This window comes from Chanos chanos, chromosome 8 (assembly GCF_902362185.1).
Source record: "Chanos chanos chromosome 8, fChaCha1.1, whole genome shotgun sequence".
NCBI lineage: Eukaryota > Metazoa > Chordata > Actinopteri > Gonorynchiformes > Chanidae > Chanos > Chanos chanos.
In genome coordinates this window covers 41,310,600-41,322,521 of record NC_044502.1, presented here as the reverse complement: position 1 = coordinate 41,322,521, position 11,922 = coordinate 41,310,600, and the positions used below count along the sequence as shown (strand labels likewise).

Here is an 11,922-nt window from a genome sequence, read left to right as displayed (position 1 = left end):
CACTAAGGCTCCTAGAAAAACAGACTCACCACCAATCATAAACATGGCTGTTCCGTCACTTTGTTTATTCATACAATCGTTGTAAAGAAAAGAAACAGAATCCTATATCACTGTGTTACTCGAAAAAAAAAAATACATCTTTCTAATGCTGTTATCTGCACCACGGTTTACTCTCTTTCTGGATCTTTGGAGGTCATGTGGATATTTGTGGACTTCTGTGGAGGTGTGTGTGTGTGTACTCCAAATCAAAACATAATCGAAGTAAACGGGTTGATTTAAAATGAGGGCACGGTACACAACGCTGTGTAAACCGCATGTCAAGAGATCTTAAAACAGCGATGATGAATTCTCAGGCAATGATGTCAGCAGGACGGGGGATGGAGGAGAGGAGACAGGACGGTAGGAACACCCTCTTTCCTTAGTGGATACGTTAGCCCGTCATCGGAGGAGGTGACGGCTCTTAAAACGCAAGCTGTTTGCTGCATTACATTCAGTGTGTCATCTAAACTAAACACAGCGTGCGATTTCCTCCCCCCCTGCACACATGTGGGAGAACGATCTACGATTATTAACCAGGCACTATATCCCTGTCTAAATATTGAATGGATTAATAAATAATCTACAGAGCTGAGGAAACATTCCAGGCGGAACGTGGTTCTCGAAGGATTATGAACACAGAGAAAATGAGCCTGACACAAATCCAAAAAAAAAAAAAAAAAAGAGGAGGAGGAAATAGTCAACAATAACACACGCAGCTATAAAAAAAAAAAAAAAAAGCAGACACATCTAATAAAAAAAAAAAAGTCAACACAAAGTATACCGACACTGAAGGCTAAAAATGAATAAATAGTAAATTCTTTCTTATTAAATATCTGGATGACATAATGGAACAGTAGAGTAATCGGTTGTTTCTTGTAAACTGTATTATGACGTCCGACAGTATTTTTTTTTTTTTGCATTCATTTGTTGAGGAAGTTCGATGTGTACTCAGTTGTTTTGTAATTTCCTGGCATACTCGTCTGTGAAAGAAATCAGAGGAAGCAAGAGCAGAAATATTGGTTGTGTTTGAGTTTTGTGTGCTTATACACACACACACACACACACACACTCTCTCTCTCAAATCAAAGCTGCATTGATAGTTAACATTTACCGTTGTCATAGAACGATTGTGAGGACCAAATATTAATATGGACAAGTATTGACAAACAGATGAGCGACTTAAGCATCTCTATTCACCTCAGTATTGCCTGGGAAATGAGTCCGGTTATCACAACGCTGAACAATCTACTTCAATATCTGTCCATATTCTCTGAACTCTGTCACACTCTTCGCTGTGTTTGGCATCGTTGGAGTGTACATCAGCTCACAGTTTTATTGAGCGCCGGATCTAACAAGGTGTTCTGGATAATCCACCCTCCTGCCAGATACATCATTCTGTGTTTGCTGTTCAGGCTGAACAAAGTCAATGCAAAACATAATTATGTGTAAATTCGCAATCGTGTCTTCTGTAGGCAGACAAACAAATGCAGCGCAGGCTGTGTACACACATGCTGTTTTTCACCGGTGCGTTAGACATTCACACAACAACATTCAGCTTCCATTTGATGCTAGTGATAGGAGCCTTTCACTTTGCCCTTTTTCCTAATCTTGCCAGGAAGTGTACAGATATTGACGAGCAAAGATAGGATAAGAACACATGAAAATACAAATATTTGCTATCATTCCCTGTACTCTTTTGTATCCCTCTCAAAGGGTGTTGTTTTCTCCTGCTGTTGGAAAAGCTTCATTTTTAGTTTTGTGAGGTTCGGCCCTCAGATGCCGGCAGAACCGGCGAAAGTCGCTGAGGTGTAGCTTGCTCCAGATGCCTCGTACAACCGTACCCAGCGCGCTCCTGACCGCGGCCGAAGACAGGTAAAAGATGAGGGGGTCCAGGCAAGCGTTGAAAGTGCTCAATAATAAGGCTTTGTCCCTCCAGTCAGGGCTATCTTTATTGATAAAGCCCACGACATGAGAAGCGTTGTAGGGCCCAAAACAAAGAGCGAAGACCAAGAGCGTTCCCAGAGCCAGGCCGATGGCTCGCAGGCGCCTCCGGCGTCCGATGTTGGGCAGGCGGGACAGGATGCGAATGAAATTGATGTAACAGAAGCTGCAGATCAGGAGGGGGATGCAGAAGAGGACTATGCAGAGCTCCAGACGTACCGGGAGGAGGATTTCCAACTGAGCCGGGCTGAAGGACTCGTAACAGACGTTCCTCAGTATGGGAGGCGCTGTGCTGTTGTACTCTGGAGGGTTGTAATAGGGCATGATACAGACGATGCTCAGGTGAAGGAAAGACAACAGCCAAATGAAGATGCTCGCCATCACGGCGTACACGGGCCGTCGTTTCATAGAGTGCTGGAGGGGGAAAGCTACTCCCAGATAGCGTTCCACGCTAACTGCCGTCAAGAAAAAAGTGCTGTTGTAGATGGTCATGTAGAAGACGAAACCGGACAGCGGACACAGTTCGTAAGGCATTGTCCACATCATGTCGTTGGCGACCTCCTGCATCTTAAAGGGGAGAAAGACGAGGAAGAGCAGGTCGGAGAAGGTGAGGTTGAGGAGGAGGATGTCGATCGGCGTGGGTTTTTTCCTGACCTTTTGAATGAAAGTGTGAAAGGCCAGGATGTTGGTAGGTAAACCAGTCACGAAGGTGATAATGTAGACTGACAGGCACAGTTTAGTTTCACACTTCTGCATGATGTCACTGTTCCGCTGTATTCAATGAAGGGAATGAAGGTTGTTACATTGTGTCGAGTTCTTCGTCTTCAAACAAAATAAACCACAGCAGCTGAAAAGTCGAGGTCAGTTGTCCATTTTAAATAAACTGTTTATTTCATTCTCTGGCTTTGACAAGAAAATAATTTTTTTTTTTTGCTTGCAGTTCCAAAAAATATGCATTTGCTGAGCATTGCTTCATCCAAGCAACAGATTTTATCTTTAAAAATAATGATAATCTTTTGGTCTAGAAGGAAAAAAAAAACAATGTTAATACAATCAATGACTTTATTAAGACATGTTGTTGACACATACAGTCATGATAAATGTACAATTAAAATATAACACTTTCGTATGAGGCAACTGTCATCTGATTAAATGAACTATAAATAGAGAAAACTACAAACAGAGGAAACTGAGATTAGTACATACAAGTACAGGTCATTAAACTTACCTGCGTTACTGTTAATCCATGAAACATGTAAATGTGTCTTTAAAGTACACAGAACTAGTGTTTAATTCAACCATCTCAGAGAGACTCCACACCTTCATATTTCCTGAACCCACAGACTTTTCATGAGGGATTTCTTTGTTCGACAAATTTTATTTGTATTCTGATGACAAATGTCTAAGGAATTCCACGCTGCCTGCGCCTTCAGAGAGAAAAAAAAAAAAAAAAAAACAGAAAGAGGAGAAAGTACCGGATTGTGCAAGACGCAAAGATTTATTTCTGAAGTCCAGGAACTCCTCCGCAACCTTGACCTGAGGGACCGTCAACTGTGATCCAATCAAGAATTTTCTGGATAAAATTAAAAGAAAACAAAAATGACAAGTTCACCTCATCCACAGTATCCACTCTCCACTCTGCTCTCTCTCTCCCTCTCTCTCTCTCTCTCTCTCTCTGTCTCTCTCTCCCTCACTCTCTCATTTACACTGCCTCTTCTGAGCTGCGAATGGATTTAAGCTGCCGGTAGCTTCCGCACATCACTGTTTACTCTCTTCTCTCTATGTTCAGTACTGATAATGGAAAATTAATAAGATAGCCGTGTGTTTCTCACACAACATATTGTTGGCAGTGCCCACAAAAAACAGCATCACAGAAGTGTAGAGAGAACCATATACAGAATGGACGAGTCTGGAAGGTCAACTGATTGTAACATGCACTTTTTTTTTTTAGCTGGAACCAACCTTATTTAGGTTTTGTGGATATTTTGATTAAACTCCTAATTTTTTTTTTTTCTAAGTAATGTGAGGCAAAGCAGCCCCCCCTGTCATCCATCTCCGAGTCTCAGTTTCAAAACCGTACAACTTTTGAGACTTTGAGATAAACGAATACTTCAAATGTTTACATCCCTCTTTGTGGGGGTTTAATGTGTGCTTAAAAAGGAGACTGATAAGGTAGTGAGTTCACTTTTCCCCTGCTCTGACCAGGCTGAAAATGTTCTTCCGATAACGGCTTTTAGCAGGAAAATTCCAATCTTACACATCAGGTCCTTGAGCTTATTTTCTGAGATGGCTCCGTGTCTCAGTTTTGTATAATGACTCACGCAATACATAGAATTCTAGAGTTACCAGAGTAGATTTACTGAAAAAACGCAATAGAAATAATGACAGGAAGTAAGACACATGTTCAGAATCTGTTAGTCTTTAAGAAGATAAGAAACTTTCAAAAGGGTTTGAAAAGACTTGAGAGGTAAGGCGAACCTGGTAATGGTCTCCATAAGAACTTTGGCCATCAATTTTTTTTTTTTTTTTGATACTACACATCTGATGTACAAAAACTGTTTTCCTCAATACATTCAAATGCATATTCACAGACGCATAAACCCATTTGAGTTACTCGACTGCGTTCAGGATGGTGCTGTTTGTTGTGGTTTGAACTCTGTAACTGTAGCTTTATTTAAACAGCCACATTAAAGAACTGCAAATATCAAATGCGTTTTTAAAGCTTCACCTGGCACCGGGCATGTTTTGACAGATACTGCGCATGGCGTTGTCACAGCAACGCAACATTAAACACAGGGCACGCTTTCACAAAAATCTTCTTCATTTTATTTATTTTTTTATTTATTTTTTTTGTTTTTGGTGCACGGAGTTTAATAGAGAGGTGGTGGTTGGCTGGATGGTTGGTTGGTTTGTCTTTTTTTACAGCCTGTATGATAACTATAGCACTGTTAGCACTCTGGTTTTGGCCAAAGGCAATGGGTATGTTTGAACATATGTTGTTTAAACATTTCATGCTGCTCATCTATTCAAATCCTTTCTCTTAATGTCAAGACATTGCAGATGCAAAAAAAGCGGTGTATCTTGAGAAGATCAAAGTGCCTACATATAGTAATTACATAGAGTTTTTTTTTTAAGAACTTAGTTGTTTAAAACATACAAACCCAGGTTAAGCAGTCCATGTTTGTATGTATTACACAATTGCTAGACATCACAGCAAGTCAACCTGCTCATACAGAAGATGAAAGAGCAGAGCTTTACAAAACTATGGTTATGTTTGCCTTTATAAACTGCACACTCATTACTGTCCATATCACACAAAAGGGTGAGAAAAACCGTATGTTTTCTCAGCTGTACCACTTATCTGAATCACACATAACAACAAATGACTGTTTTGGTTTTATAAATACTCCCCTATACACTTTCTTCACTCTGACAACCAAAAAAACTCAATAAAGAGCTAATGTATATCTTTAAATAAATAAATAAATAAATAAAGCTTCCTGTCCCCATATCTAGTTTTCCTACGCAATTACATTTGTTCAGTTAGATTGATGCAGCGCAGACATTGTTGAAATATTTAGTTAATATTGCATATGTATTGTCTGACATTTTAATATTGCTCCACATTATCAAATATCATTAGAAGTGGGCACCATTGCAATTACAATTTACAATTTTGTTATTTGGCAGACGCTTTTAGCCAAAGTGACTTACATTGCAAGTAGTACCTTTGAAATACAAAAACATTTTAATCAATTTAGAAAAATGTAAAAACAGCTTTGATTTTTATATGTTTCCTTTCCTTTACATAACATAAATCTTTCAAAGTACCTCTGAAGATGCATATAAAAAAATAGAGATGTGAAAATGCAATTATATCAGGTTTTAAGAAATGAACAAGGACACCACATTATATATTACTTTGTGCATATAAAAATAATGCTAGCTATCAGCTGAGAATGAACACCGAATACATAAATACTCTCTATATTTACAAAGCAGCTTCACATCAGCTAGCATATACAAAACACCTTTGATATTCTCTGACAAAAACATGACCACTCTAATATGCGAGTTGAGCAAAAACAGGGAGATTCAGGACCATGGTCCAAAATGCATAGACTGACTGTACATGGACTCAACACCCCCCCCCCCCCCCCCCCCCCCCAAAAAAGGCATAAGCCCATAATGCATGATAATGGTTGGCGCTGACAGGTGCTGATGTTATTTTCACGTATTTACGCACAAGAGTGTGACATAAACGTATATGTCCAAAACTATGTCCAAGAGACAAGACACGCGGACAGACCGATGAATCTAACGGGAGCTGTCATTAGAGCTTTGGGTGCTCTCCTCCACGGCGGAGCAGTACATGGCTTTACGACAGGACGCAAAAACTGGCCTCCTCAGAAGTTTCTTGATAAAGTGGTTGCACATTTCCCTGAGGGCAGAGGAGGAGAAGTAGAAGACCAAGGGGTCCAGACAGGCATTGAAAGTGCTGGTGAGCAGAGCGTAGACACGCCAGTCGGCACTCTTCCAGTTAACGAATCCCTCCACGTGCGAAATGTTGTACGGCATGAAACAGATGATGAAGATCAACAGCGTGCCGAGAGCCAAGCCGATGGCCCTGAAACGCTTTTTGGGACTGATGTTGGGAAGGCGGGACAGGATGCGGACAAAACTGATGTAGCAAAAGCAACAGATGAGGAAAGGGATCAGGAACATCACCAGAAAAAGCTCAAGACGCACGGGGATCAGGATCTCCAGCTGTTCCGTGCTGAACACCTCGTAACAGGTGTTCCGCCCGGAGGGGGCGATCGCCGTGGGGTTCTTGTGGTCGTAATACTGCATTATGTAGACTATGCTACACTGAGCCATGGACACCACTGCAAACACGGCACTGGCTATCGCAGCGTACAGGGGTCGACGTTTCAGTTTGTACTGAATGGGGAAAGCCACTCCGAGATAACGCTCGACGCTGATGGCAGTCAGAAGCAACGTGCTATTGTAGATGGTGGAATAGAAGATGAAGCCGGACAAGGGACAGAGAAAATAGGGCATGTCCCACCGCATGTTGGCGGCCTCCACCATACGAAACGGAAGAAAAAAAAGGAAGACCAGGTCGGAGGTGGTAAGGCTCAGGAGGAGGACATCGATGGGCGTGGCCCTCAGGCGCACCTTTCGGATGAAGGTGTAAAAGGCCAGGATATTGGCGGGCACGCCGATGATGAAAGTGATGCCGTAAACTGACAGCACCAGGTTACTGAGACTCTTCGACCATTCCATTGTGATCGCCCACTGCCACTAAAATCAAAAGAGAGAGAAAGAAAACGTTGTGTCATATGCATATGGAATATTTAGTAATACACTGACACTGTGGTTCCTCAATAAACCCACAAATTTGCCAACATCACTTACGGTTTGAAACACATTTGCAAAATCACATTATATGCTTAACGCTCTACAACAGTGCTGTATATTCACCGACTTCTTTCTGACTAACAGTTAAGAGGGTGAAGTGGTTATTCACTCTTAGCATCGCTATAAAAAGGCACTGTTCATATATTTTGAAGGTGACCGAAGATCATGGTGCATGGTAACAAGAGATACGAGTGCACAAACAGAGAAGTACAATATTCAAATCCAAAGCAGCACCCTGTTAACCACAGTCAAGAGGCAGCCAATCAACACAGCAGAGAGACTTGCTGGTGTTTTGCAGATTGAAGGACCCTTAAAGTCACTGTGTTAGCGCCCTCCCCACCCCCAATCCTCCATCTATCAAGACTTTCGTGGCCTGTTTAAAAACTTTGCTGTTCATACCCCCACATTCATAATCTATTACTGTAGAACCATACATTTCAACTAAATTAAACACGGTGTTAGGTTAGTACAAAAAAAACCAAACAAACAAAAAAAAAAACAGGTCTCAAATGATCAGGCATTAGCTGATTCTATATATAGTCAGATAGAGTACCTGAAGACCAATAAACTGAACACTACACGTGACACTGTGCTGAAAACACACACCTTTAATCTGGGAAAGGGGCCAAGGTGTAGACAAGAATGAAGAAGGCGAGGAGCCTTTATTGATTTATGAGCTGTTGCCAAGAAACAGAAAAGCGACTATAAAAGTCCAGTGTGATAACACAACCACTAAGATTTGTTGTTTTGGTCTGGTGACCACTGTAAAAGTCCCAGACAATGCATTCTTAATTAGAAGTTGTCTTCAGGCCTTTTACTCCTTCCAGTAATAGATTCCAGTAATAAATTCTGTAATAGACTGTCAGTCATCATACAGACACGAGACAGAAAAACATGATAAAGACATGGTAAAACATGGTTAAATAAGATGGCACATTCCCAAGTAGGATGTGAGTTAGTGTTTTACAATCATAAAACAAACAGTTGAATTACTAAGGAAATACAGTAACAGGTAATGAACAAAGTCATAAAAAAGCAAAAAAAAAAAAACCCCAACAAAAACAAAGAGAAGTACTCCCTCTGTTAAGTCTTAGGTACTCTGACATGTCAGAGTGCAACATGATAGGACATAGGTCTCTTGACCCAAACAGTTCTGTGGTGTAAAATGGATGACAGTTAATGTTTAAATGTTAATGATTTACTGTCTGATGAGGTCTAAAATGTAGGTCAAACGACTCTCTGAATGAGTGTTAGTCCTCATGATCAGAATCAACATATGTCTTGAGTTATTTTTTTTTTTTCAAGAATGACCTGTTATAATATTTCCTCATAAAAAAAACCCTCCTTGGAAGATCAGTCCATCAAATAATGGGAAAACATTTGTTCAAACAGCACCCTTAAAAGAAGTACCGGTTCATGCGTGGTTCACATGCCTGTATGCCATGAAATGGTTTCAAAACCTGTAATATTTGCATTTCATTAGTAATAGGAATAATCTTTTTGTTCATTTCATCGGAGCCACACTATGTAAATGTTTTAGTACAAAAAAAATTACACGTTTGAGTTTTGTGTTTATCATGAAAGCTTATCACATTAAGCCAGTCTTTAAATGAATGTTTTGTAAAGAATGAACATCATACCTTAATCCTTCCACAGTTTCTCTGACACCTGGTTGATGAATGACTAACTCTTTCAATGCCTTAAGCAGCGCTCTTTATGGAGACGTGTCTGAAATAACGCAGTGGAGAGATCAACCACACAGGAAAGAAAAACCAGTTCCTCTTTTCACGCACAGAAAACATTTAGCAACACTGAGTACAAACTTTCTCTACTAGGATCGTGTGCTCGGTATCCGTGTTTGCAGTCTGTTGTGTACGTGTAAACTGACAGCAATTTCCATGACAAAATAAGCACTGTCTGATTACTCATCATGGTTAGTGGGTCGTTTGACTAAACCATGCATTTTTTCACACGCAGCGAAACATAATAAAACAATATAATTTAAAAAAGAGAATTAGTGTTATACTCTACCACCTGAGATTTATGACACATTTTATGACTGCGTTTTGAAAAGCTCAGAAACATAATTGTAATAGCTTGAATATTGCTAAGGAGTGTTCTTCTTCAGAACTGCAGCGACCTTTGGATCTAGTGTTCCGTTTTATGTCATATAACTTTTGATATCAGCGTACAGTGAATTACAGCTTCAGAGATCTCACAGTTGAGTTCAGTTAGTGGAGGCAGGAATAATCTATTGTTTACAAAATATCTGAGTTTGTCTAACAGGGCTGTGTTGTGTCTGTTAAACTCTGCAGAACCACGGTTAATCAGTTTTCTGCATCTCTTTTTTTTTTTCTCCAGGTTATCTAAACAAATCTTTGGCTCTCATGACTGGTTAAGAGAACTTGCAAATCCCATGATTCAATTCATGGTTGCCACGAGCTTTAAAATAGAGAATAATCTACTGAGAATTATCTTTACTTTGTCTCAACAGTAGTTTGAGTCACTTTACATGTACTTCACTGAATCCTCGAACTTTACTGACAATTCTGAATCTTTCAGTATCTAAACCTGTCAGCTACATGCGAACCAATTAAGCCCGATTGAACACGGAGGTATGCAGGCACTGAAATATGTTTTATACTCCTTAAGATTTGGTTTCACATGTTAAATCCCAAAACATGAAATCATTCCTTTCACTAATACATCACAACAGTATCCTCGCAAGACAATGGACTACAAAATTCAGCAATATTTTTTACGCGCAGAATGAGTAACTTGTCACTTGTGTTCAAGGTAAATTTTGTTGTCAAAGAAAAGTATTTTCCACACGTTTGAGAGAGAATAGATACTGCAGTTGGTACAACACAATGCTTTGCCTATTTGTCGTCATGACTGGCTTCTATTAGGTGGTGATGCAAAGACAGAATATACTCACTACTCCATTCAATGATCCGCCCCATTTTCTGAAGCTGGTAAATTGTGCAAATTAGGACTACAGGCTGAAATGTGCAACTCTTGCGCAATGTAGGGCTTTCAGCCTCCATTTGCTTTCTAAAGTGCTGAATTTTTTTCCCCAGTACCTCAGAAACCATCACATACTGTGTCAAGCATATTTACTTGTTGACTCAGCAGAGGTGTCATCCTGCTTAGATAAATTTTTTTTTTTTTTTTTGGGTTACTTTACAATTGTTATAAGTCTGTTTTATCGTTTTCAGTTCAGCACCCAGTAGGACGTTTTTCTCTTGTTTTGAGGAGCAGAATCCTGTGAGAATGCCTGCATGTGAAGTGAATATCATTTAGCATCACTGCACTTAGCATCCTTTAGCTGGGTGCACATAAACACGTATTGGATGGAAGGACATAGGTCCATAAGTTACGGAAAACGTTGTCAAGATCAACTGTCAATGTTAACTATACCAGTCCTTGTGACGGCCAAACTATAAGTGTTGGTCTTGGTCTAGAATTCTTTAAGAAATAAAAATTTTTTAAAAAAAAAAGCAAAAGAAAAGAAAAATGAAAAGAAAAGAAAACTTTGAGAGTCTAGTGGAGTTTAGGCTGAAGATTTCATGTAAAAACAAAAACATGTCCAAGACTCAGAATCAATCAATCAATCAGTTAATTAATTGATGGAGAAGCAAATGTACTACGGTAATCAACAGTGTAGTTAATCACTCGATAAATATCAAAGCAATTGATCCTTTTAAGCCTTTCAACAACACTAATCTTCAGCTTCATGTGCGCCTAGTGCAGTCAGCCAATCATCTGTCCCAGATCAGCCTTATATTAACAATAAGGAGTTCCTGGCAAAGAGGTCATTTATAAATACAACTGCAGTGATGATTCACAGCTGACACTTTGCAGAATAGCAACAGCACAGCCTCTTTAGACATAAAGGTGAAGCTGAGAGGAGACCACACGCAGCAGCCTAATCACGCCACAGCAAACGCTCCCTCACATTTAATCAGTGTCTGCGGCAATCTGTGCCCCCTTCCCCTGACATTTTAGCTGATACAGTCAGTCGTGCTGGCTGATGGATGAATCTGCGTGATAATTAGACTGCTCTGTTCTTTATCTATCTCTGTAATTACCCAGAAACCCAGTGTGTCCGTGAGTTGTGTGAACAAGCAAAGAGCAGTCTATCAAAATAGATCTGACTGATGTTTCCACGCGCATCTGCAGAAGTGACTTATCCTCTGATCATGCGTCTAAAGCAGCACCAGGAGTGTGTACATATATATATATACACGAGTGTGTGTGCGTGTGTGTGTGTGTGTGTGTGTGTGTGTGTGTGTGTGTACATATATATGTAAGTGTGCGCGCATGCATATTAGGTGACATTGCCTCCCAACAACCTGTCTGTAGAGACTTCAGAATTGATTCAGTTGACCCCTCAGTAAACTTGACCATGTTTACACTAAAGTGATGTGTTCATTTGCTCCCCGCCCACTCTAAGGCCTGCAGTCGATTGCTGTGCAAACACCATCAGCACTATTCACTTTATGAGCCTCCCTCTCTATT

The 11,922-nt window shown here is 40.2% G+C and overlaps 2 protein-coding genes across 2 annotated transcripts; both read right to left on the bottom strand.

The window, feature by feature from the left end:
- Positions 1 to 1,746: 1,746 nt before the first annotated feature.
- LOC115819701 (free fatty acid receptor 2) lies at positions 1,747 to 2,751 on the bottom strand. The gene has a single exon (XM_030783203.1). It carries the CDS (start codon positions 2,734 to 2,736, stop codon positions 1,747 to 1,749), a length of 990 nt encoding a protein of 329 aa, XP_030639063.1. The 5' UTR covers positions 2,737 to 2,751.
- A 3,546-nt stretch (positions 2,752 to 6,297) lies between these two features.
- On the bottom strand, positions 6,298 to 7,266 carry LOC115818961 (free fatty acid receptor 2). The gene has a single exon (XM_030782482.1). It carries the CDS (start codon positions 7,264 to 7,266, stop codon positions 6,298 to 6,300), a length of 969 nt encoding a protein of 322 aa, XP_030638342.1.
- Positions 7,267 to 11,922: the final 4,656 nt, after the last annotated feature.

What these genes read in the sequence shown, in the direction of transcription:
- LOC115819701 (XM_030783203.1), bottom strand. Translation starts at nt 2,736, where the DNA reads ATGCAGAAGTGTGAAACTAAACTGTGCCTGTCAGTCTACATTATCACC.
- LOC115818961 (XM_030782482.1), bottom strand. Translation starts at nt 7,266, where the DNA reads ATGGAATGGTCGAAGAGTCTCAGTAACCTGGTGCTGTCAGTTTACGGC.